Source organism: Natator depressus, chromosome 21 (assembly GCF_965152275.1).
Source record: "Natator depressus isolate rNatDep1 chromosome 21, rNatDep2.hap1, whole genome shotgun sequence".
Lineage (NCBI taxonomy): Eukaryota > Metazoa > Chordata > Testudines > Cheloniidae > Natator > Natator depressus.
Genome location: NC_134254.1, coordinates 1118289 through 1146187, shown reverse-complemented (window position 1 = coordinate 1146187; position 27899 = coordinate 1118289). Strand labels below are relative to the sequence as shown.

The window sequence follows — 27899 nt, the reverse complement described above, 5'->3', positions numbered from 1 at the left end:
TCTATTTCCCCCCTTTAAGTGACTCTTTTCTAGACTAAGGGCTAGGTCAGTCTTTGTGTGGTCCATAGTGGTTCGGCTTTCCCTGCTTGTGAGTCACTATTTTGACTTATTAAAGCTTTTTCCTACTAGAAGACACAGGCCACTACAGGAAAGGATATACTGTCCGGAAGGTGTTTGTAGGATACCACCTGGGCGGTATAAGCTATAGCACCAATCACCACACCTAATTCTGCACCTTCACTTCTCTTTTGAAAACGAAGTGTACGTAGCAGTGGACTGCAAAGTAATATGTTTTATTGGGCCAACACCTGTTGGTGAAAGAGAAACATTTTCAAGCTCTTCTTTCACCATTAGACGGGCCAATAAAAGATCTGACCTCCCCTCCGGTCTTCATAACATCCTGGGACCAACACGGCTACACCACCACTGCCAGTATCATTGGATTGTCTCATTTTCAGCAGGGTGTCTTCACTCAAGTTTAGAGTCCCACAGGGGTCTTTGTGTGTGTGGTCTGATTGGCTGAACATCTGGAAATGGACAGACACAGTCACTACGTTCCCAAGAGAAACAAGCATTTAGGCCAGTAAAACAGGCATTACAAATCAAATCTTTTATTGAGTTTCTGCTCCTTTAGCATGTGGCACACAGAGAATTAAGATACAAAGTCTGGTGAGAAGTTAGGTATTTGTGCTTCACCGAACAAAGGCTCCCTCCTCTCACCCAGCAAAGATATACATACAAGTCTAGAACATTCAGATCAGTCAATCATGATGCACAGTATAGACTAGTGCATGGTGTGACATTTAGGGGAAATGAGGCCGAGCTGGAAACTGATTGCTGGCTCAGGTGCTTGCTAACCTGAGTCACTGTACCTGTACATTGGTGATTAGAGAGGAAGGGGATGACTGCCCAAAATTGTTTAATATCAGTGAAACAAACACTAATGTATTTAGCAACTTAGAGAACAGAAGTCCAAGATGAAAGGTCTCAGAAAGTCCATTTGCTGATAAATACCAGCTGACTTTGTAGGATTCAAAAACCTGGTACATTGAGATGTGGTAACATCATTTTCTGGATCTTGCAGGTAGTGGCATTAGCAACCATTCATTATTCACAACAGACTTTTACCTTGATTTGAGATTTTAGACACTTCTCTTATTAAGTAGCTGCTTACAATTTATGGAAAAATTTAAAGTAGGGCTGTCAATTAAATCAAGAGATTAACACAAAATTAGCTACAATAAAAAACCTCTAATTAATCACAGTTTTAATCACACTGTTAAATTTAAACAATAAATATCAATTTATTATAAATATTTTTGATGTTTTTCTACATTTCCAAATATATTTATATAAATTACAACACGGAATACAAAGTGTACAGTGCTCATTTTAATATTACATTAAAAATGAAACAAAATAGTATTTTTCAGTTTACCTCATACAAGTAGTGTAATGTAATCTATTATGAAAGTGCAACTTACAAATATAGAAATTTTACATAACTGCTCTCAAAAACAAAAACAATGTAAAACTTCAGAGCCTACAAGTCTACTCAGTCCTACTTCTTTTTCAGCCAATCGCTAAAACAAACAAGCTTGTTTACATTTACAGGAGATATTGTCAATAAGAAGTGGGCAGCATTGTCACCAGAAAGTGAGAACAGGTGTTCGCATGGCACTGTTGTAGCTGACGTTGCAAGATATTTACGTGCTTGATATGCTAAACATTTGTATACCCGTTCGTGCTTCCACCACCATTCCAGAGGACATGCTTACCAATTGAAATTCAGCATGGATTCTAGTATTGTTTAACAGTGCAATTAAAATTACGATTAATCACAATTTAAAAAAAAAAAAACTCATGATGAATTGTGATTTTTTAAAAATTGTTTGACAGCCCTAATTTAAAGCTTTAAAAATTAAAAAAAACTTGTTTATATTTTTTGTGCTCCCCTGTATTCTCTCACGCTGTACTGCTAAGGATCATTTATAAAAATAAAGATCTAGTGTTTATGCAAGACTTTCACCTGCTCCTATAACCCATTTCCCACCTCACATCAGAACCCTGCTTGTGTCAGCACAGTCCTCCTCACTCCGCATCAGACAAGCGATGTCACAGAGGAACAAGCAGCAGTAGCAGACAGGGGTTGGGGGGAACGGATAGCTCAGTGGTTTGAGCATTGGCCTACTAAACCCAGGGTTGTGAGTTCAATCCTTGAGGGGGCCATTTAGGGATCTGGGGCAAAAATTGGTGGTTGGTCCTACTTTGAGGAGGGGGTTGGACTAGATTGACCTCCTGAGGTTCCTTCCAATCCTGATATTCTATGATCTATAACTGTGTTCATGCAAATGGCCCTAGTGAGAATACAGAAAATGGATCATTTTCCCTGAGGAATCAACAAATCTTCAATACATCACAGAAGGAAGTTTGGGGTACACATGGCACAAACTTTGAAAGGCTCATGAACATGTCTACGTGAATAAGAAACCTGTAAACATGTGGCTGAATTCAGATTGATCACAATAATAAAGAGCTGGTCACATGAAGTCTAATCAAGGCTTCTATTTATACGGTTCCAATCAGTCAGAAAATGCAGCAGCATGCTTCTCCCCATGCCTCTTCCCTGGGGCATGTCATCGGTGTTCAGATAGGCTGAGAAGGTCTCTGTTACTGGTCCAGCATTTTACACGTTATTTTACAGACCAGCCTCCCAGCTCATGTTTTGTTCCATCTTCTTCCTTGGGCAGCAGATCCATAAAATGCAAACCACAATCATCATCTTGGGAGACATAACAGACCAAGACAAATTTGACCACAAAGTGTTTCTTCTGCCTTTACCTACGTTCGAACAACTAGGCCTGGAACGCCTCACTGGTGCCACTCAGCAACAAGTTGTTCAGACTGTAGGACAAGTGCAAAATAACTTTGTTTAGTTCCATTCTAGTCCACTGCTTCAGTGGCTCATGGTGTGGGAGGTGGCTTAGGAGATGGACATGAGCCTTGGCTGTCGAAGCTTGCTGCTCGGCCTTGCCACTGATGGGAGAGAAAAGCAGCACGTTATTTCCCTTGTCATGATCACAGTCTTACTTTCCACAGTCTCATCTGCTGCTGAATTAGGTTTAGCCTATGACTGTCTACTTCCATCACTTGGTCATTAAGACCTCATTGGTGGCAGCCATACCTACCTGACACCACCTATTGGAGGTTGCCAGTGCGTTTTATTACCTTTTTAATCCTGAACCCCGGTGCAGAGACTGAGCATCAGCTAAATCATGCCCATGCTCCTTAGCTGGAGAAAGTTTTGCCCTCCCGCTGCTTCCCATTTTACCATGCAACTTTTTTTTTTTTTTTTTTTTGGTAATACTGAACGACAGCAAAGTGAATTAAATCACTGCAGCACAGAGAAATAATGAGACTCCACAGGACCCAGTGCCAGAGCCATTTTTCAAATTGAAAATCAGATCAGACTGGGGATGGATGGATAGGTTAGTATGTAGTAAAGACTTCATTGTCAGGGACTTCAGATCATAAATTATTAGCAATTTGTCTTTGAGCTATTAGTGTAGTTTAAAACCAGTATCACTCGAGCTTTTGACGTCTTGCCAGTCTCTCTCTCTCATTTTATTGAATGCGAATGACAAACTACATGTATCTCCCAAAGACTGCAGGGAACATGGTATTTCACATTGCACCTGCTCCTGGCTCCTGTTGCAGTGTTGTCCACCCCAAACCAAATCTTTCCTCTCCTGAGCCAGCAAAAATCTTTGCATGTAAATATTAGAGCTCAAAGTGCATGAAGTTCACATAAGAGAAAATTCACCAGCTGATTTGCACCAAATCACTGCAAATGAATGAATCCAGGCAAAAGTCACACCACCGACTGGCTTTGCCACAGGGTTTCCCTGTTCCAGTCCAAATGTGCAACGTGAATGTTATGCTGTTTAGGAGGACCAATGCTCTCAACCATCACCCATGCACGTAAATCATCCTGTGCCATGGAAAGCATACACAGGACAGGACCCTGGGGAAAATCAACTTGCCCAGTAGGATCTGAGAGGTGCAGTTACTCACTTAAACTCTCAGAATAACTGTGATAATAAGTTCCAGAGTAATTGCTCCCCCAACCCAGTATAAACCTTGCAAGTGGCTGGGTTTACTGCCATAGAGAAACAAATGTGGTTCCATACCTGGTTGTGGCTCTCATGTCCACATGATGTCATTGCAGCTTTGGCCTCTGATGGTCTAGGAATTCATTCCATGTAAAGTGGGTGGAAAATGCCATGACAAGTGTGTATGGGTGGAGAATTCGGATTCAGTTTCATTTAACACCCACTTTGCACAGGTATAAATGGTGATCCGAGGTGCAAAGCAGTGGCCAATCAGGCCTTTCACCCATCACTTGCTACCTTGGAGGTACTGTCCCTTCCATGTGCAGTTCTCTCCTGTACTCTGCTATGCCACCAGCACAGGATGGCAGATCAGAGCTATGTAATCTCCTTTGTGTAGGATGGCTGACTCCAAAGATCCTGTTTAAGACATGCTATCTGAATACACTCGCTGGCCTGTAAGAGTTCTCATTAATTCTTTCCCCGTTTTTCACTTCAGAAAATAAATGCTTGCTTTGGCCCAGGCCCATTAGTGAGAAGAATGAGTCAGCATGGGGAAAAGGCATGGTGGTGGGAACATGATAGTGACCAACCAGAGAGAGAAATACTCAAAAAATCCTGCTTCCATGTAAGAGTCATTAACTCAAAGCCAGAGGGCTGCAAGTGGGACATCAGGGTTGCATAGGCCTTGGGATGGTTCCTTGTATGGGGGGAGTTTCTCAGGACTCCCCCTGTTCTTTGCAATGGGCACAGTCTATCTGCCCAAGAGGATCGGATGTGCTAATGCACAGATATGCCTGGCCGGATTGTGAGGTCTCCAGTCAGTGCTGAGCAAGTCACAGGGGAAGGTGTGCTGGCCATTGCCCATCTCGGCTCAGCTCTGCCTTTGCAGGGTACACTCAAATTAATGTAAAGCTAACATTATGCCAGCAGCAGCAGCAGACCTGCTTTCATGACTTATCTGTACAAATACTCATTCTGGGGAGGCAGGGGGCAGAATTGGGGGGTTAAGGGTTGGCATTTACTACTTCTCCTCAAAGAGGACAGACCTTTTCATTTCCAAAGCAATCCACTACACAGCAGAGTGGGCATTTAATTAAAGGTCAGCAGAGAGTACTGCGTTAAGAACCAAGAATGGTCTCTCAGACCTAGGGTACCTTAAGGTAATAAAGGCATTCTGCAGTTCTGCCAGGCTGCTCACTACAACCTAAAGCCCCAGAGGAAAGCACAATGCAGATGTAATCTCAATGGTAGAATTGCCTCCAAAAAGATGGGACATCAGAAATTACTCCAGAAATAAGCTCTTGGTAGAGTTTAGGATGTGCCATTGCAGCATTTCTCCTGCTTTTACATTGATAATGTTATCTATTCTTAACAGTGAAGGAAGCTCTAGTGAGACCAGGGTCAAGTGACCTACGTGTCTTGAGAAACCTCAGGATAATTTTCCCTTCTCTTAATTAGAGAAGTGAGCCATTCTTTCTGTAACAGCCAGGGAAGTGTCAGTTCTTGGAAGGCCAGATGAACTCAAAGGACTAGAGGAGATTGGCTTTGCATATCATTAAAGATGAGCAGTTATCCTTCATTATGGACTAGATCCTGCTCCCAGTGAAGTTAAATTATTTCTCCAGAAAAAAGTTTAAAAACAAATAAATGCCCAAGTGCTGAACGTTGAAACTGCCTCGTAACATTGGAGACACATTTTATACTGGGCTGGTGATATTAGGTGCTCCGAGACAGAGACAAATCTCCACTTTTCACTGTTTCCTTTAATGTTCCTAAAAATACTCTGATTTTTAAAAATCTCTTCCTGTAAACATGGCAGTTAAAGATCCTGACTGACTGATGTCAGGAAGTATTTTGAGGGAGACAGCAAGGCATGAGAAAGTAATTGGAATGGCTGAAGCATACCTAGTACTGCAAGGGGAAACTCATCAGATGCTGAATTGTCCTGGATCAGCGTGTAGGTTCTTTAGCCGTGTGCTGATGATTGTAGGAAGCGTGTGTTAGGTACCAATCAGTGCAAGGCACTGGAAAGCAGGATACCTGGGTTCCATGACCAGCTCTATTGAAGTTGGTGTGAATGTGGACAAGCCCCTTAATCGGTCTGTGCTCATTCAAAGAAAGGGGGAATAACACTTCCTTACCTAATAGGGGCCTGTAATTAATTAATTACTTTAAAGTGCTTTGAAATCCTTCAAAGAAAGTCACCAAAGAAGTGCAAGCTTCTCACTTACTGGCAGCAAAACAAGAGTGAACAGAGCTGTGGCTATTGACAATGGTTCATTGGAGATCATCGCCATGAAAGAGGGAAAGGGAGAGCAAAGACTTGGCTCATGCAGACTCAGGCCTGATTCACCATTTTACTACCTATTCCTGCAGGGAGCCATCCGTGTAAGACTGATGCAATGGCTGGGGGAACCAGGCCATGCAGCACACAGGTTCCTCTTGTTGAATAGTCAGGAAATGCCAACGGGAAGGCAAGAAGTCCCTGGAAGAGAACTCCAGGTTTTACACAACTCTGGAAGATTGCCACTGAGAAGCCATAGTGCAGTGTTGTGTCTGGAACACACACCAGCAGCTGGAACTGTACAGGGATGGGCAGCAGCAGCCTTGGAGGAGAGGAAACCTTGGGGGAGGGACTAGTTCATTTCATTAAAGAAAGTCCTTCCTAGCAAGGAAAGTCTTTTTCTGATTTATTTGAGGTCTGTGATCTTATTCCAAGTCCAAAGTGTGACAGGAGCACCTTTTAGACAGATTTCTGCCCCCTCCCCCACAAAATAGGCATTAGTTGAGTGCAGATTAGAGAACGTATAACAATTAGCAAGGAATTCTACATTGCTCTTCAGTTTGCACATGTGCAGTCAAATTGGGAAAGGAAGATGAGATGGCCGGGAGCTTTATCTGAGAGGAGGAGAGGAAAGACGTACAGAACTAAATGGTATAAGTCACTGCAAATTCCCCCAGGTTGACACAATTTTCTGTTTTACAATTTAGATCACTTTAAAAAAAAAAAAAGAATTCAAATTGGTTTCCTTGCTTTTGACTTAAGATCCAGGTCTGCATTTGGAAAGAAACTGTCACATGACAGATTGTTCCATTTCTTTCTAAAGTTGTTGATATTCCTCATATTCAGAGGGAACACATGTGGCGGACGGAGAGAAGGGAATCCAGAACTTGCTTATTCTAATGGAAGCTTCCTAATAGAGACATTGCCCTGAATAGCCTGGTTATTACTGTTCCCCACAATAATGGAAAGTAAGCTCACCCAACCCCAGAGGGCAGGAAGGGGAGACACCGGCTGCTTCATTGTGACAATTCACACTACCTAGGTGTTTTCACCAGAGGATCTTTCGATGCAAGTGATGCGTACCGAGTACACTGGATAGGGACATCTCAAACAAGTGCCTCTGTCTTGAGAAGTGTGACCAAAGATTTGAGTCATCAGCTTTGCTAAGACTGTACATCATGAGAATAGAGTCAATCAGCTCCCTTGTTGGAAAGCTCAGCTGCACACACAAGATCTGAAAAAGCACACTTGCTGACAAGCTCTGGGAACAAGATACCCAGCAGTTATAGGAGAAACCTTTCATTTGCCACCCACCTTGTTTTCTGTGAATTGATGCCTGCGAACATGACAGTGGGTGATGCCCAACACCACACAACAGACCATTAAGGAGCAGGAGGAGGAGGGGGATGTGCAGGGATGAAGCAGCTAAGGATAACAACTTGCCACCAGAATTCATCAAGGCATTTTAACAACCTTACCCATCTGTTTTACACAGGGATTGTGTCCTGACCTCCTGAGAATCCTCGATAGGAAAGTGATCAGCAGATCCAGCAGGGGGGCAGCAGAGCTATTTTTATGCTCAGAGGGAGATTAAAGACACCTTGACCCTAAACACTCTTACAAGACTATGTATATTTAGTGCAATAGAAAAAACATTTCCCCAGTAATTGCTGCTTGGGACTCTGGTAGGTTTTTTTGTTGTCTTTTGTTATTTGGTTTTTAGATATGTCTGTGTACAAAAGAGTTGCACACAGGCGGGCTAAAAAATAGACACAAATAAGAGATGGTATGATGGGATAACATGATTTTGGTAATTAATTGATCTTTAAATATTCATGGTAAATAGGGCCAATGGCCTGTGATTGGATATTAGATGGGGTGGGATCTGAGTTACTACAGAAAATTCTTTCCTGGGTATCTGGCTGGTGAATCTTGCCCACGTGCTCAGGGTTCAGCTGATCGCCATATTTGGGGTCGGGAAGGAATTTCCTCCAGGGCAGATTGGAAGAGGCCCTGGAGGTTTTTCACCTTCCTCTGTAGCATGGGGCCCGGGTCATTTGCTAGAGGATTCTCTTGCTCCTTGAAGTCTTTAAACCACGATTTGAGGACTTCAATAGCTGAGGCATAGGTGAGAGGTTTTTCGCAGGAGTGGGTGAGATTCTGTGGCCTGTGTTGTGCAGGAGGTCAGACTAGATGATCATAATGGTCCCTTCTGACCTTAGAATCTATGAAAAGGGACCATTTGCTTGCTGGCTGTGTGTAGTGGGTTGTGGCAAGAATACAGGACTCGATGATGCTGGGCTTTTGTAATTGTCCCCCTGATCTGCCCAGCATTAGGGTGAAATGATGCATTTGATTTTTTGTTTTCAACATTTGGGTGGCCCAGCAGTGGGTTTTGATTTCCATTTTAAGTGGGTTTCATATTGTGCCTGTTTCTTTGAATTTTCCTGTAAATAATTGAATTTTTCCTTGTTTGTTACCAGAAATTTTATAGGAACTGAGCCTTGAAACTGTAATCTGGGTCTTAAATATAATGGAATAAAATCATGCAAACTGCCAAATGGAGAAATGATTCTATCCTCCTGCATCAGACATGACAGCTGGAACCAGGTGCTGTGTGGCTGCTACTGATACTGCAGAGGAGGTTAAGCTTCCTGGCTAATGGATCACTGAATACCGCATATTTATCCTGAAACTTAGCAGCTACTAAATGCCAGCCCAGCAGACAGGAATAACTCCTATATTCCTGCCAGAGGGGTTGTGTGACATGCTGCAGTTTTAGCCTGAGTGGTATATTTCACAGCACAGCTCACCACCCAAAGTCACTGCTATTGTCAAATAAATTCCATATCAGAGATGACTCTGGGTCTGATTCTAGTCTGACTTGCACCAGTTTTACACTACTGACTCCTGATTTACGGTATTCTAAAGCATCTTGGTGATAGATGACCAGGTTTCAATGGACACATACTGGTTCAGGCCACTGCTGTGATCCATGGGGCCCAGCATCTGGCCACCAGCAGAGCTCAATCTCTGACACTTCAGAGGACAACAAAATACTCCTTATACCACACCTAGCCATTGGGCAATGCTGCATAGGAGGGGAACGCTGGCTGTCCTGGCCCCGGCCAGGGTGGGGATGTTATCGTCTTTATTGCTTTAGATGGCATAGCTGTAAATGGTGGCTTTGTTTATCATCACTAAAGTGCCATTGATGTGCCTGGCACTGTGCAGGTTGGCAACTGCACCTCTTGGGATTTACCATCCAAATTAGACAGATAGCAAAGGAGACCAGGAGCCTGCGGGAGGAAGGGGAGGAAATGGAGAGCGAGGGAAAGGGAAACCTTGTGGATGGTCAGGAAGTTGTCCAGCCTTTTCAAGTCCAGTGACCATATTGAGGGATACAAAGATGCAGCGAAATGCTCTCCAAAGATGTTTGGAGCAGTTAAGAGTAGAAACATGTGGTGTGCCTGGGGTATTTATTCTGGATCACAGCAGTGTTCCCTTTTCCTGTCTGTTCTCTCAGATAAAAAAAAAAAAGAAAACCACAAAAACAACCTGATCTGTAAATTCCATCCCTTTCCACTCCTGCTTGCCAGCCAAGGAACTATGTCAAGCCAGAGCAGAGATGCTGGTTCTCTGGGGTCCACCTCCAGCAAAAAGCTCCACTCAGCCCATCTCAGAAACTCCCCAACTGAGAATAGAAGCTTTTTGCAATCCTTGCACCAGCTCAGCCATGCGTGGCACATGCAGTCAAAGGAAGTAATTGACTTCAAGCACCTCTTTGAAGGATTTCTTCACCTCCACTAATGGGTGCCAGTGTGCAATCGGTTTGCGAGGGTATGCCAGCATCTCGTTCCAGTGGTCTCGGCCCAGTCCCTCGGCATTGATCCCCACACGGCAACCTCCAATGATCTCATTATGACCAACTCTGAAAGGCAATGGGAAAGTGGCGTCATTATTTTGACTAGAAAGTGTATGTGCACATTGCCTATACAGCCATACTGCTTACGAGTACTGGAAGTTTCCTGTGGACTGCTAAGACAATCTCTTACTATCTCTTGCAACGTGTGTGCTGCTCCCAGCACAATGGGGCCCTGATTGCAGCTAGGCCTCTGGGAGCTACCAAAATATAAATAAAAATCATGCTGATGGTTTTATCCAATTACAGGCCTTTTGGGATTCTGTATGTTGGGCTGACTTCCAGACTAGGTCAACAGACAGGATCCCAATGGATGTGTGTTCTGATAACTGAGGAGTGAGAATGAGTGCTTGGGGCTCACTAATAAACGAATCCCTCAGAAACGAACGGCTCCACTCTGGGGGAAGTGGTTTGCCTTCTAACAGGGATGATGGCTCAGATGAAATGCATTCAACACTCTGCAGCTATGGGGCATATTATGCTCACTCAAGGAGAAAATTACTTAAAACCTAAGGATCAGGTTTATTGTTCTCATGTTTCTAGCAACATAATTATCCATAGCATTAAATGTCCATGACATTTTGCAATGCATCGTTATGGGATGCATGGTGACACAAACTGGCTGTGTAATCCAGGCAGCAATACCAAGGCGATTTGGAATGGAGCATGAAAACCAGGCCGAATGGGCTTGTCCCTTCTTTCTGCTCTCCAGAAGCTCCCACCTACCTATCATAATCCATGACGGAGATGAGCAGGCTAACTTGATCCATGTTCTCTGGGGGAATATCAAAGATTATCGCCTCATTGTAGGTAGGATTAAGAGTGTTTTTCTTAATGGTGGTTTTCTTCTTTTTCAGCCTCCGCCCATCACAGAGCAGAGACACCTTGACATACGGATCTGAGGAAGAGTGGAAGGGAAAAACCTACTGCTTATGGAGGATCATTTTGTCCTATAGGAGGTAAATACAATGCATAACACCACCTCTGTGGGATGTTTATAAGAGGCCATTCCATGCAGCTAATTTATTAAAAAAAAAAAAAAAACCAATTCCACCCTTTTCTTCTACCTGCAAATATTCCAATTTCTGTCCCACAGCAGTAGCTCAGGGCTCAGTAACATGAGTGAGCAGCAAACAGATTAAACAAGGGAGGTTATTTTTTTGCTGCAAAAAGAAATTTTATTTAAACCCATATTCTGTAGAATGCAGGAATGGCATGAACAAGAACCCCATTCAAATTTCCCTGGTTATAGCGATAATTATAAGACATTTGACCTGACAGAACTCTACTTACTTTGACCAAGGGGAGAAGGGGCCCCAAAAGAACTGCTCTCTTCACCAATTCACCACTGGGAAGTGAATGTGTAATAAACTCAGCCCACATGGGTCATCAGCAGGGTTTGAAACCAGGATCTTCAGCACCAAAGTAAAGCCTTCTACCCCTTTAATTAAAGGAGTAACTCCATGAAGCTGGTAGAAGTAGTAGACTGTTATCCTGTAGTGGACCCACTAATAGAATGGGACCCAACATACATTTTGCCAATGAGTTACACAGGATATGTAGCAGCAATGACTCATTTCTCTGCAACGATGAGACAGTTCAGCTGCCGTCTGTATCAATTCAGAGTAACTGTCAGTCTCTTAAGGAGAATCTTTCATTGTACTTTTTCCCCCATTAGGTTTCATCCTGACATTGCCTTAATACATCAGTGTCTAAGTTACCTCAGGAAGGTGCCATGTGCCTACCATAGAATCCTCACTGTATTTCCAAGTGGAGGGAATGTTCCACAGAACAAGCCAGCAGTGTGCCAGTTTTCACCTTCATCCCACTGCTTTCAATCCCTGTTTAGTTTTTGTCATTTTACATTGTCAGCTCTTTGGGGAAACCACCTGGTCTTCCTACCAGTTTGTACGGCTCCTAGCACAATGGAGCTGAACTGAATCTGCAAATGCATCTGACAATACAGCAACCCCAAAACATTTCCTGAAGCAAAAACAACAACTTCAAACATTTGTAGAACAGAGTAAAAATGTAACACAGCCACCTTGAAGATCAAAATATGAAGTGGAACTTAATTTACAGAGATCTTTTGCTGCCATAGCGCTCTGTGTGTGTGTGTGTGGGGTGTGTGAGAGAGAGAGACAGACAGACACACACACAGCAGGTACTCAGGATACAGTCTAATTAGATACAGCAAAATGCCTTTGTATCTTAGCCAAAAATATCCTATTTCTAGGACCATTCTCTAGGAAAGTTTCCATAACTTGCACATACAAGTTTATTGTTTAAGTGGCGAGGAAATAAATGGCTGTCACATCAGGGGCCTGATAGCAAGAAGTGGCATTTAACAGCCCTTTTTCTTGGTGCGAAAGGGCAGGGGGAAGAAGAGGAGGTAGGGCAGCCGTCACTTGCTTCACCAGTGGCTGGTTTTGGCAGAGTGCCTCTAAGTTACGAGCACAGCTTGGTTGCTGGGTAGACTGCTGGGGAAATCTCAATGCATTTTGAAGTTCCAGTAAACAAACAGCATGTTATTGCAGAGCTACTAAGCTGCCTTCCATCTGAAACTGGGATTCTCAGACATTTCACACTGCAGCAAGTTCCATTTGAGCAGAGCTGAGTGTGCTCAGAGATCTCTTCAGTTAGTGTTACTGTTTATTAAAAGAAAAGGAGTACTTGTGGCACCTTAGAGACTAACCAATTTATTTGAGCACAAGCTTTCGTTATGCTCAAATAAATTGGTTAGTCTCTAAGGTGCCACAAGTACTCCTTTTCTTTTTGCGAATACAGACTAACACAGCTGTTACTCTGAAACCTGTTTATTAAAAGGTTTGTCAGAAGAATTCAAGTACTTCCATTAGACCTCCAGGTAAGAAACTTGGCTGGCTTTCATGTTAAACACTAGTGTTTGTGCATGGTGAGTTCCCAGGCAAGATTTTGGTTTTTGGAACTATGAACGCACAAAACCTTGCTAGTTGATTAAACTTTCTCACACTGGAGTGCTAGGGCAGTGTGTGGAGTGGAATTCCCGGTCACACACGTTTGCTCATCATGGGTCAGATTATTCAGGCGAATAGTCTAGATTCTGGCAGCAAGTGGCTAGCAGAAATTTCCCTAGGTGGAGGGGAATGTCCTTGCTAGCAAAAAGCAGCTGGAGCCAGTGCCTGCATCATTCCCCAGGCCCCGGGAGTGCAGAGAGAAGTGGAGGGACATATCCGAGCTCCAATCCACCAGTACCGCACTGTTGTAACTGGTGATGCAGCACGACATGCCCAGCAGAGAACGAGGAACCATAACTGTCCCCACTTCCCTGGGCCGAGTGGCGCGTGGCTCCTGGGAGGGTCGAGCACCCCTCTCATTCTCCTGGGACTGGCTTTCCAAGTTAGTTTTATTTTTAAAGCTTTGTGAGTACAGCTCCATATCTGTGTGCACACACAAACACCCCACACCCTTTATCAGGGCACCTCAGAAACAACACAAACACAGCATCAAAGCCAGCAAGCTGCCAGGTGGGTTAAGTAAAAGGGAATGACACTAACTCTTTGAGCAAATGAACACATACCTGAGTAGCCGGTAATATCCATAGCTTTAAGATTCCTGCATTTAATGACTGTTAAGGTGAGGCGACCTGCAGTTGGCAAATAACAAAGGGAAAACATGATCTCTCCCAGGTCCACGCTTTCCTTTAATAAAAGAGGGGACAGAGCATTAGAAGTATGTAAGAACCAGCCATGCACCAAGGTCAGTCCTTTGCATTTTTTGACTCTTTTACCCATCTTTCCTTTTTCACTCTGCAGAACTGCTTCACTTCTCTCTCACCCCAGAAACCCACTTCTGGGGAATGCATTTTGAATGCTAGCAGTGCACCTGAATTAGATACCATGGACTAAAAAGCTTCCTGTTCTCCCGAGTTAATATCTGTTGGGGAAGTCAGCATTGTTTAAAAATCCTAATTTTGCAAATATTCTCTGGTCAACCCAGGTTTCTTGTGAAAAAGAAACCAGTCGGCTTCCTGCTGAAATTGCAACATATCCCAAGTTTCTCTATCTCACCAATGTGTGAGAGGCAGGGCAGATACCATAATGTCCAACAATGCTTCAGTAGACAGGCCTCTTTGGATAGTGGGCAGAGACTTGGGGAGTTAGTCTGAATCCTGGGCAAAGGCTTTTCTTCATCTGAGTCAGTTTGCCTCCCTCATTCTGTTTTACTAACTGACACAAAGGGGTCAACATTCTCCCCCACCCCCCTACAACCACTGCTCAGACCTGTACACTGGTTTTATTTTTAGTGTCTCGAGTCAACTCATCTTATTGTGGTAAATACCTGCCCGGATGTTGCTTTTCCACAGCCATTTGAATGAGGTTCACTAGAATTCCTCTAGGTGGCAATGGGACCCCTCCCTTTCTTCAGACTCATCCTTCCACATCTGTCCTGCCAACTAATTAAATCATTTATGGAGTGTAATGAGCCAGGACCCCCAGGACTCCCACGTTTGGAGGGGCGGGGAAGGTGCAGAGGTAACACTATCAGCTCAGCCGTCACTGTTCTTCATGAATCCTTGCAAATTGGATTGTATTTAAGTCAGCGGCTCCAAAATCCCATTTTAAAAAACAGATGCTATATCTCTTCTGACTCCAGTCGCTGTACAAAACCCCATGCTGAGCACCCAACATCAAGGGACAGCCATTATAAAAATCTCAGGCCAGGCCAAGCACAGCTTCAGTTGGCTAAAAAACTGTATTCTGAGCTGAGGTGCTTCCTGTGACCCTAGGCTGCAGCCTCTGACCCTATCCGTATTTGTACACTGCATTACAGCGGCGCCTGGAGAGCCTAGCCAAGATGAGGGCCCCATTAGAATCATAGAATATCAGGGTTGGAAGGGACCTGAGGAGGTCATCTAGTCCAACCCCCTGCTCAAAGCAGGACCAATCCCCAATTAAATCATCCCAGCCAGGGCTTTGTCAAGCCTGACCTTAAAAACTTCCAAGGAAGGAGATTCTACCACCTCCCTAGGTAACGCATTCCAGTGTTTCACCACCCTCCTAGTGAAAAAGTTTTTCCTAATATCCAACCTAAACCTCCCCCACTGCAACTTGAGACCATTACTCCTTGTCCTGTCATCTTCTACCACTGAGAATAGTCTAGAACCATCCTCTTTGGAACCACCTCTCAGGTAGTTGAAAGCAGCTATCAAATCCCCCCTCATTCTTCTCTTCTGCAGACTAAACAATCCCAGTTCCCTCAGCCTCTCCTCATAAGTCATGTGTTCCAGACCCCTAATCATTTTTGTTGCCCTTCGCTGGACTCTCTCCAATTTATCCACATCCTTCTTGTAGTGTGGGGCCCAAAACTGGACACAGTACTCCAGATGAGGCCTCACCAACGTCGAATAGAGGGGAACGATCACGTCCCTCGATCTGCTCGCTATGCCCCTACTTATACATCCCAAAATGCCATTGGCCTTCTTGGCAACAAGGGCACACTGCTGACTCATATCCAGCTTCTCGTCCACTGTAACCCCTAGGTCCTTTTCCGCAGAACTGCTGCCTAGCCATTCGGTCCCTAGTCTGTAGCTGTGCATTGGGTTCTTCCGTCCTAAGTGCAGGACCCTGCACTTATCCTTATTGAACCTCATCAGGTTTCTTTTGGCCCAATCCTCCAATTTGTCTAGGGCCCTCTGTATCCTATCTCTGCCCTCCAACGTATCTACCACTCCTCCCAGTTTAGTATCATCCGCAAATTTGCTAAGAGTGCAATCCACACCATCCTCCAGATCATTTATGAAGATATTGAACAAAATGTGCTGGGCACTGCCCGTACATCTAGTCAGAGACAGCACTTTCAGTCTTAACAAATAAGACGGACACTGGATGGGAGGGGAAACTGAGGCCCAGGAAGAGAAAGTGATTTGCCCAAGCTCACCCAGCAGCTCAGTGGCAGAGCTGGGAACAGAACCCAGGTCTTCTGATGCCTTATCCGTGCCCTGACCACACAGATGGGGAGATGCCCGTCACCATGACAGCGACCCTTGACACTGCTTATCCTGGGCAGGACTGCGGCACATTATGCTATTTGTCAATCTCATTAACTGATGTGACGCTGCACTGCAGACAGCCTGGAAAGCATGAAGCATCCAAACCAGACTGCAGGCCATTACAAACATGCGTTACATACCACACAATTCCTGCACCCTCTGGATGGGACACAAGGCGATTTTCATTTGCCTTCCTAATTCGGTTTCACTGGCCTGGGATATCATCTTGCCCTAGCACTGTATCATTTGGAGAATTTCTTTGGGGTGTCATGTGCAAACTTGCTATTAGCTGGGACATTGTTCCTCACAGAGCAGGGAACTGCCCCTGTATCAGTGTGATGGTGGTTCCCACAGAACACCACTACTCCACCTTGCTCATCAAGGTGACATCAGCTGCACATCACAGTATTACACTTTGCTTGGGTTTGATCTCAATGAGCGTATTAGTCTGCCTAATACACAGTATTTCTACAATGGAGCCCAATTCCCAGAAGGGGGTTTTACCAGAATAGTTCATTCTAATCAACTCTTGCAATCATGCTGCATTATTCATGGCTGCTAGTGGAAAGCCTAGCCATTTGCAGATAGTGCTTCTAAGGGCCTCAGGGAAGGGCTGCCTATGTGACAATCATAATTCAATCATAGATCTTCCCTAGCGTCTCTTTCATTTACTGGACTCTGCTCATTCCCTAGGTCTAACACCTAGCCACCCAAATCTTGCTAACTGTATGCTCATGAAACCAGAAGTGAACAGGTCAAAAGGCTACTTCTAGCTAACCCTCACCTGCACAGCACACAGAGCTCATTAGTTGCTTTAAGTATGGATGGGATAAATGAGGTTTCTCAGCAAATACAAGGAACTGGGACTAAAAAAAAAAAAAACACTGAGCAAAGAGGCTGACAAGCCCTCATCTCTCAGAGTATTTAGCTTTCCTCCACTTTGCCTTTAAAATTCCAACCTAACCTTCCTCTGCTGTGGAAATTGCCAGGCAGTAAATCTGCCAGTCGGCTCACCTTGTCTATCTGCTCTTTTGTAAAGGGGCACCATATGTTTTGGTCTCTTTTTTATCCCAACTAGAGAGGCTTTGTGACTGGAGAGTAGTCGCTCTGGCAACTGCAGACAGCATGGCAATGGGTATTGGCGGGGGGGGGGGGCCCATATGTTGGTAATGAGGAGCATGCACTTGAACAGCCTACTGCTTCTGATTTAATTTCCGAAGAGCATCGTGTTTGGAACTTCCAGATTGTAAATAGCTTTTCAAAGGCTCTTGCTCCTTAGTAATGATGATGCGGGGAGCTGGCTCAGGACAGAGGCAGAAGGAAGCCTGCTGTCTTGGCTCCTTTCAGGAGCAGCACTGACTTGTTGGTAGAGTTGAAAAGAGTTCAGTTATCTTGGGAGCAGCAGTAGAGCACTGGCAGAACGGCAACATCTCCTCCTCTAGTGGCTAGGCCACAAGAGGAGGAGATGTTGCCATTCTGCCAGTGCTCTACTGCTGGGCCACTAGAGGGCAACAGGTTACCACTACCACTTAAACACGCCTTATAGCGTTAAGTTAAATAGATTGAGCTCCTGGAGCCTAACAAAAAGAGGAGGTTAATGGCTGCCTTGATTAAGGTCGTATGGGGAACAAATATTTAATAGGCTCTTCAATCTCCCAGAGATTCAGACTGGAAATAAGGTGTATGTTTCTCATAGTGCGGGTAATTACCCTTGGAACAATTTACCAAGGGTTGTGGTGGATTCTCCATCACAGGCAGTTTTAAAATCCAGAGTGGGTGTTTTTCTCAGAGCTCTGCTTTAAGAAGGATTGTGGGGGAAGGTCTCTGGCTTGTGTGATACAGGGGGTCAGACAGATGGTCAATGCTGGCCTTGGATTCTGAATGGAGCTGTTTCTCTAGCTGAAGCAGTAAGAAGTCTGGTGCAGCTCTGAAGTTCCTAGTTTCCAGCCCTGCTGACAATCCATGCCGGGAGAGGAAGGCAATATTATACAAAGAGGATTTTGGTGGCTGAAACAGAGTTTCAGCAACAACAAGTGTTGGGTGCTACAGAGAATCAGAGACTCTGGATCCACTACATCCTTATTGTACAGTAATGTGTGAAACTGGAGCATACTAAACTCACAACTGAGGAGATGCTTTGCAAATTAAGAGACTCAGGGAGCTGATGCAGACCTCCAAAATGTTGTTCTTTCCAGCCCGGCTTGCTCCGCCACAAGCATGCATTCTTTCCTTAGCGTTGCTGGGTTTGTGGATAGCTTGATACATAGGGGCAGGTGGCCTAAACATCAGCAGTGGGGAAGCTGGCTACAAACAGAGCTACTGGGATGTGTTTGTCAGATGCTCAGACTCATTTGAAAAAAGAAAAAGGGAGTACTTGTGGCACCTTAGAGACTAACCAATTTATTTGAGCATAATGCATCCGATGAAGTGAGCTGTAGCTCACGAAAGCTTATGCTCAGATAAATAGGTTAGTCTCTAAGGTGCCACAAGTACTCCTTTTCTTTTTGCGAATACAGACTAACACGGCTGCTACTCTGAAATCAGACTCATTTGTAACCCCACCCAAACAAGGCTTCTTTTGAGAAGAGACTTGAGCAGGCAGAGCTAGACAAGGCAGAAGAGCACATACCAGAGCCATTGCCTCCTATGACACCAGTATCCTCAAGACTTGGAGCCTGGCATTCAGAGGCAGCAGAGGCTGCAATTCCGTATCCGGACCATAAAACAACATAGTATAAGTAAATCACCAAATCTGCAGATGCTAGTTTAAAAGCGGGTGTGGACCCAACAGCCAGCTTCACATATTGGTAATTCCTAGATGTAATTCTGAGACAGCGAGCACATCTTTTTCCCCATTAGTACAATGGGGCCCCATCTCCCAGGAATGCTGTGAGGCTTAATAAGTTATTGCCTGCAAAGTGCTGGGAAACCCTGGAGTGAGGGGTGCTCTGTAAAGGAAATTGCTGTTTTGAGTAAAAAGAAAAGGAGTACTTGGGGCACCTTAGAGACAAACAAATTTATTTGAGTATAAGCTTTCGTGAGCTACAGCTCACTTCATCGGATGCATTCAGTGGCCACATCTGATGAAGTGAGCTGTAGCTCACGAAAGCTTATGCTCAAATAAATTTGTTAGTCTGTATTCGCAAAAAGAAAAGGAGTACTTGTGGCACCTTAGAGACTAACACGGCTGCTACTCTGAAAGCTGTTTTGAGTGTTTCCATTGGCTTTTGGGATGCTGCTCTGGGCCAATGAACCTGGAAAGCTTTTCCTCAGGCTGACCTTCCCCTAGACCATGAGCTCCTTGAAGCAGGGACCATGTCTGGAGTGTTTGGAAAGTGTCCACCACATAGGAGGTACATCCCTGAGTAATAAAGCATGGCTCCAAATAGCTGGCATATCCCCAGGGTACAGACTGACAAGAGTCTAAGTACTGATTATGCCAAACTTTGAGGTTTGGCTTCCAGAACCCGTGTCTATTCCTCTTCCTTTGGATGGATGGATGCATCTTAAGACTTCACTAACTTAAATCCTCATGTCCCTACCAACCACATACAAGGGAAAGCCATGGCCTGAGTTTTTCCCTCTTCTGAATGCAGGCAGCAGGAAAGAAACATGAATGTCCATTGCTTCTAAAAATCACTGATATTTGTTCGAGTGATGGAGAAACTTGTGTGTCTGAATACAAGCAGCAGCCAGCTAGAGAGCATCTGAGGATATTTCTGTGGGAAAGACCACGACTCAAATTCTTGGCATGGACAGGGAAGCTCTGATGGGAATGCCAGCTCGAGCTGTGCCAATGCAGAACTGGGGTTTGTTCTGAGATGTAGTGATCCCATTTAATGGGTGTCTCCCTGCTGAGAGGCTCCAAGCCCACCTGGACTAGCAGGGTGCAGAGGGAACTCTGCACAAACACCTGTGGGTTTCCAAAGCGTGATGGGATGCTGCACACTCTGGGGTGGTTGCTGTGTTTGCGGCATCCCTCCACTGTGTGTATCTGAGCTGAAGAAGAGAGTGTGTTTTTCACTCTGAAGAGCAGTGGTATGGTATGAGAGAACAGCAAGCGTGGGCACAGAGGTGTCTTATGTGAGACTATAATAAAACGGACTTTGATGCCAAAGACAGGGGCGGCTCTACCAATTTTGCCGCCCCAAGCAGTCGCCGCCGAATTGCCACCGCACCCAGAAGAGCAGCGGAGCTGCCATGGAATTGCCGCTACGGGACATGGACTGCCGCCCCATTCTGAATGCCGCCCCAACCTGCTTCTTGGAAACCTGGTGCCTGGAGCCAGCCCTGGCCAAAGACAGGGCTATGACTCCTCCAGACACAAAGGGAGTGAACAGACCCAGCCAAAGTGATGCTTTCACCTCAGTTTGACGGAGTTGAAGCAGGTAGAGATTTCTGAGACACTCTGCAGCTGTCCTGTTCTCTTTGAGCACATGCAGGACTTCTACTGTGTAGCCCCTGATTCCACAAGATGAATTATTGATTTCGGGGATCTACCTTCAGCCCTGGGTATCATGAGCAGCCCTTAGCTGTGAAGGGAGCACAGGACGCAGGCAAACACCTTTCAGTTCATTCAGGAAAAATTACTTTCTTTTGACAATATTTGCCCAACCTTCAGCCTCTCAGTTGAGCAGTTTGGAGGGGCTTGCTGGGAGAACAGAAAAGTGCATTTGTGGGCAGCAGTCACAGGAGGGGGTTATTAGGAATTACACCAAAGCCAAGGGACATTGGCTACTCCATGCTTGGATTCTAAAAACAGCCTATAAACTACTGCAGATTTCCCTTCTCAACAGCACTGCATGCTGCGCAGCTCACACTACATTCTGTGAGCAACAGGATTTCACTGATTTATGTGAATGTTTAGGGTTAGTAACGCCTATGGAATGTTTATTTACCACCTCAGTTACATTGTTTCTGTGCAGTACTCATAGAAACACCTGATGCAAGACAGGATATTTTCTGGAAGAGACATGAAGATGAAAGGCTCTTTATTTCTGGCATTTGCTGGCACACAAATTCCTAGTTTACAGGGTTTGCTTCAGAGAACACAAACTGTCCAGTATATGGCTGCTGTTAAGACACCCAAAACACAGCCCATTTCCTTCTTCCAGTGGGGTGACTGCAGGCCCAGAACAGCATGCGAAGGATGAAAAGAATGAGAGAAGCGCTTTTCTGAACACCTAAAGGCCTTCCTTGGAAGAGTCGCTTTGATTTAGCATTTGAGATTGCACCGAACCCCCGATCCTCATGGATGGCAAAATACACCCCGTGCCAAGGGCCAGCACCAGGCTTCCACTCTGCTTCTTAGGTGGTCAGTCAGCATTTGGCTGTCCCTCAATGCCAGCATACATTTCACCCTGGAGAAAGCTGCCCCGCACAACCAGCTTCTCTTCTTCTTGCAGTTTCTGGAAGACCATCTTTCTCCATGTTCTGATTTGGATCTTCATAAGGAAGAGATGAGATTTTCCACATCTAGCTAGAAGGTAACCGGCCACCTCTCTTCTCAATCATGTAGAATGAGTTGTTGGTAAGATAGCATTTACGCAGCCTCACTTGGATAGCTCACATTAACCAGAGCAATTCACTTTAACCTACCTAATTCAATGTGCTAATAGCAAGTTGCAATTAAAATAGACTTAATACTGTGCTTTTTCAGACAAAATCGGACACATTAACGTGCGCTTTCACATTAAGACCTTTCATATCACTGGAGAAGCTGGCACTGTTTGTGGTAAGAGTCTAAATGAGACAAATTGCTCGTGTCAGATTGAATTGCAAATTGTGAAAGCATGAGTTTCTTGTTCACTCAGAATTCTGTGCTAGGATGCTGGCCTCAATGGTTCACTACCCCTATCGATACCTGTTCAATGAGACCTGACACCCTGGGGGGGCCTTGAAAAGAACTATTGGGTCTTATTTCTGAAGAAGCAAAACAAAACCAAAGAGAAATTATTTCTGTTTCCATACATACACACATTCCTTAGGATGCTGAAAATCATCTCCTTCATTGTAGAAAGGCCCATCCCTGCCTCTCACTTTCCCTGTAAGAAAAATATGGTTACTTACCATCTCGTAACTGTTGTTTTTCGAGATGTGTTGCTCACGTCCATTCCAATAGGTGTGCACGCACCACATGCACAATCATCAGAAGGTTTTACCCTACCGTCGGGTCGGCTGTGGAGCCCCCTAGAGTGGCGCCTTCATGGCAGCGTATATAGGACTGCTCAGCTCCTTCTTGCCGGAATACTCCAATAGAGGGGAGGCGGGCAGGATTGGGAATTGACATGAGCAACACATCTTGAAGAACAACAGTTACGAGATGGTAAGTAACCATTTTTTGCTTCGAGTGCTTGCTCATGTCCATTCCAATAGGTGACTCCCAAGCAGTTTCCATCAAGGAGGGGTCGGAGTTCACAGAGTTGCTGATTGCAGGACTGCCTTGCTGAAGGTCGCATCGTCCCTCGCCTGTTTGGTGATGGCATAGTGCTAGGTGAAGGTGTGGATGGAAGACTATGTTGCTGCCTTGCATATGTCCTGAATAGGGACTTGTGCGAGGAATGCAGCGGAAGAAGCCTGCGTTCTTGTGGAGTGCGACGTCAATGCCGGGGCTGGAATCTTAGCTAAGTCATAGCTTGCTCTGACGCAGGATGTGATCCATGATGAAATGTGCTGGGATGAGAAGCCCTTTCATCCTTTCAGCGATTGCAATAAAGAGCTGTGGTGACTTATGAAATGGCTTTGTGGGTTCAATGTAGAAGGCTAGGGCACACTGGACCTCCACAGAATGGAGCACTCTCTCTGTTGCTGGCATGAGCTTTAGGAAAGAATACCGGTAGAAAGCATGTCCTGGTTTACATGAAGGTGTGAGACTACCTTGGGTAGGAATGCTGGGTGAGGGCATAGCTGCACCTTGTGTTTATAAAAAACAGTGTAGGGGGAGCTTGGAAGTCAGCGCTCTGAGTTCAGAGACCCTTCTGGCTGAGGTTATGGCCACCAGAAAAGCCACCTTCCAGGACAGGTAGGATAGAGGGCAGGTTGCAATGGGCAGGTTGCAATGTCCACTGATAGGTTCAGCAACGTGGTGAACCAGTGCACCAGCGTAGCCTTGCGGATGAGGATCACTGAAGCCCTGTCCTGCCGGACCCTGAGGACCACCTTGTGTACGAGAGGGAAGGGCAGGAACACAGAACAGGTGACCCGTACTTGGGAGGTGAAAGGTGTCTGCGGTTCTGAAGAGAGCAGAACAGCTGGCACCTTCTGTTGCTCTGTGTGGCAAACAGGTCCGTGTGGGGATAGCCCCACCTCTGGAAGATGGAAAGGCCATTCCCCGTGTTCAATCACTTGTGGCAGAGAACATGCGTAGATGTTACCAGGCACCAACAGAACTTCATCCACCCTCCAAGTGACTGTCCTGGGGCCCATTTTTATCCATTTTCATTTTAATTATGCCCCCGAAGATCACAATGGACCATCAAGTTTCCAGTAGCTTGTTGCACTGTAAGGAGCCTAAGCAGGTCCAGCTGGAGCTGCCTTAGAGAAGATACCACTCTGGGGGGCTTGGTTTTTTATTTCAAAAATAAATGATAATAGGATGAAGGAGCTTCTTTCATTTGATCATTACCTGTTAGGTTCACTCCCTCTGGGGCACCTGGCATTGGCCACTGTCGGTAGACAGGATACTGGGCTGGATGAATCTTTGGTCTGACCCAGTATAGCCATTCTATGTTTAATTCCCAAAGGCAGGGAATGCAGAGACAAGAGCCCCATCTCTTCCCCAAATCCTCCCATGTACATGTGTGGGAGGGTATTTAAAGAGTGGACACGGGGTAACCTGGCAAACAGGAACTCAAACATGAAGCACTTCAGCCCTTAGCTCTCTATTTTATGGATTTCAAGGCCATAAGCCAGACTGATAATACCAGTAATTTTCCTCATGTAGCCTCCTTGCTTTTATGTTGTATCATACTGTAGATTCATCACCAGAAATCGACCTTATATAACACGACACCAGACCTTCCCAGAAGACAGAACTAGCTACTGGAATGGGGCTTGAGTCAGTCTAACAGAAGAGAAGAAATAGGTCCAGATGCCACTCCAGCTAAGACATTTTGAGTAAGAAACTAGAATACAAAATCAACATGGGACACATTAAATGGATTAAAAACTGAACAGATATACAAATACATTTTGAGACCTATGGGGAATCATTATTACACAGGTGTGTTTTAGCAGGGTCCCTCAGGGATTGAATCTTGGCCCTACACTATTTAACATTAACAACGACGTGGAACAAAAAAAATTCTCTGAATGTTTGCAGATGGCAAAGACTGAGGATGTTGGAAATAAAAAGGTGAAGTCACTGATACAGTGTGATCTACATTGCTTGGAAAACTGACCAAAAGCAAATAATATGCATTTCAATATGGCTAAATGTAAAACCATACCACGCACAACAAAGAATGTAGACCATACTTACAGGATGGATGACTCTACCCTGGGAAGCAGGGACTCTGAAAGAGACTTGGGCTCATGGTGGATAATCAGCTGAACATGAGCTTCTAGTGCAATACTGTGGCCAAAAGGTCTAAGGTGATCCTTGGATGTATAAATAGGGGAATACTGAGTAGGAAAAGGGAGGCTATATTCTCTCTGTATTTGGCACTGGTGCAATCACTACTGGAATGCAGTGTTCAGCTGTGATAGCCACAATTCAAGACAGATGTTGAAAAACTGCAGAGAGTTCAAGAGAGTCTACAAGACTAGAGTAGGGTTGGAAAGCATGCCTGATTGTGAAAGGAGCTCAGGTTAAGGGTGACTGGAACACTGTCTACAGGTATCTACATGGATAGCAGACATTTGAAAATAGAGGGTTCTTTAATATAGCAGATGAAGGTATCACAAGATCCAGTGGATGAAGGTTGAAGCTAAACAAATTCAGACTGGAAATATGGCGCAAACGTTTACCAGTGAGGGTAATTAACCATTGGAACAGCTTACCAAGGGTTGTGGTGGATTCAGTATCACTGGAAGTCTTTATACCAAGGTGGGATGGTTTTCTAACAGATCTGCTCCCATCAGGGATGTCTTCTGGCCTGTGTTATGCAAGTGGTCACACTCGGTATCACATTGGCCCCTTTGAGTGAGGGCTCGGAACAGACAATGAGAAGAACCCAGTCGAATGGAGAGAAGGCACACAATCCCCTCCCTCCCCACCCCACCCCCCAATAGCCGGATGGGCAGGATTCACTCCAATGCAAGCCCACTGCAGGGTGGGGAAGCACTGCAATCTGTGACATGGGCCCAGACCGCTCAGAAGCCGCTTGCTGTTGAATGTAAATTAATTCATTAACAGGATGAAGAGCTGAATTCAGAATGGATGTTATCCTGGAAGTCTCTTTCACAACAATTTGGTTTCAGGGTGATGATGGGGGTGGCAAAACTCCAGGCAAAAGCTCCAAGCAAAGGATTTTGCCTTGATTTAGAAAGTACTCAAGAGTCTGCAGTACGTGTAGGAGTCAGACAAACCCTGCGACCTGACAGCCTGGCATTCTAATGATCTGCATCCACCCAGCCATTTGCCTGGAACAAATAAACCCACCAACCTATTTTGTAATAAAGCTAATTTCTAAACTCAAATATTTTTGTTCCAGGATCAAGGTCTGAAGTGAGTGACACTGCTCTAACTGGTGTCTGTTAAATGTGTTTTATTCTGGAAGAAAAGATAACATTGGAGGAGAAATTAGTTGATCATTATCCTGACAGAATTTGGTCTGTCCCTCTTGAATTATAAAACTGATACACCGAGGAGTTTCACTAAGCTAGCCTATTCTCCCCCCCATAATTTTGCAGTGAATAGCACAATATTATTATGCCTGGCATAATGGAATGTGCCCCAGCCATGTATTTCCCCTTTCTCTTAAAAGCTGAATATTTGGAACAGACCTAGAAAGTAGCCTGACTCCTATCCTACAGCTCAGGTTAACCGTTCTCTGCCTCCCAAGGAATATGCAAGCCCTGCACAGTGCAACACTTACTTCTCATTGTTACAACCAATACACTTGTCATTTCATTTCTGTATAAGCAACAGCAGAGGAAAGGACATGTAATGCCCAATGAAGACCATTAGGAAAATTATATGCTGTACATTCAAGCTACGCCAGCTACTACTATATCTTCCCTTGCCAAGCATGTGACATTTGTTTCCTCTGCTCCAGGAATATAGAGCAGAGACAGGAAAAGACGATACAGAATGTGAGCACGTCAACTTAGGGAGCTGATTGCATCCCAGAAGTTTTGGATTTCTGGCTGTCTAATGTGATAAACAAGGCAGAGCTCCTTTCTAATTGTTCCACTCCATTGGCATAGCCAGAGCAAAACCCAGCCTTCCCTCAGGCAAGAGATGCCTTTGGAGGGTGCAGCTGGGCAAAACTTTCAATAAAAAACAAACAAACAAACAAACAGCTTCAGGTCGACCAAAACCATCTGTGAATTTGGGTCTATTTCAGCAAACTGTTTTGGAAATAAATAAAACAAATATATGAAAATGTCAACCAAAATGTTTCCATCCAAATGATGAAACTTTTTTTCAACATTTCTGTTCATTGAAAAATTTGAAACATGTTCACTTTGAAACAAGTCCCCGCCCGCCCAGTGTTTCAGACCCCAACCAAACCAAATATTCAATTAACTACAAAACCTTGTTGGGGGGTTTCTTAGTGGGTCACATTTATGGCATGGGTTTTGTGAGGATAAATACGTTCATGATTATGATTGCTCTAAGATCTACTGATGAAAAGCACTCTGAGAGCTAGGTATTGTTATGGCAAACCCAACTGGGAAAAAAAGAAAAAAAAAAACGCTTTGCCAAAAGACTGTGGCAGAAAATGGGTTAGGAGTATTTTGTTACCGATTTTCACTTCATTAGTCTGGACTTCTCCGCTCTGGATTTTCCTCCTCTGCTCTCTGTACAGTCACCCTTGATGCTGTAGCTCACCTGCATGTATTGTTCCTACCAACTGCCCTCTATCATGCTATAGGCACTGGTGAGGTGTGTTATCTTGTAGGCCTGATGCGTGCTGGACTAGGTCCCATGCCATAGTCTGCCATTTGCCTGCACAGGACAACGCGCCTACGATGCGACAGAAAGGAAATACAGACTGACTTTGGCTCAACCCATATTGTTATACTGTGTTTTGGCTCTTTAATGTCACAGAGATTCCTGACCTGAGGCCAGTTGGGAAGGATACAAACGTTCATGTTTCAAAACGCTGAGACTGTCAAGCTCCTGGGTTGCCACCGTGCATGCTGGCAGACATTCAATAAACCACTCAGTCCTCCTTATGCTGTGGAATTGAAATCTAACCTAAAACCCCAGAAACTTTAATCCAGCTTTCTTTGGACCTACCTGAATATTAGCCTTCCAACTGGTTTTCTTTGGTCTCACCTGCAGATGCCAAACAAGCAATAATACTCGATGCAATGTACCTTGCCTGCAGGAAGGACTTTCCCTTCCTGTAAAATGCTTCCTCCTTGGGAGGAGACAAAGAG

General features: G+C 44.7%; 1 protein-coding gene across 7 annotated transcripts in view; it reads right to left on the bottom strand.

The window, feature by feature from the left end:
- Positions 1-591: 591 nt before the first annotated feature.
- SYT6 (synaptotagmin 6) overlaps positions 592-27899 on the bottom strand; it is a 110252-nt gene continuing 82944 nt past the window's right edge. For all 7 annotated transcript variants that reach the window (XM_074936021.1, XM_074936015.1, XM_074936018.1 and 4 more), the window contains exons 4-7: positions 13878-13998; positions 11045-11216; positions 10177-10327; positions 592-3036 (exon numbers count right to left, since the gene is read on the bottom strand). In XM_074936021.1, the coding sequence (XP_074792122.1) occupies positions 2965-3036; positions 10177-10327; positions 11045-11216; positions 13878-13998 (516 nt within the window). In that variant the 3' untranslated portion in view covers positions 592-2964. The remainder of the gene's footprint in view (positions 3037-10176; positions 10328-11044; positions 11217-13877; positions 13999-27899) is intronic.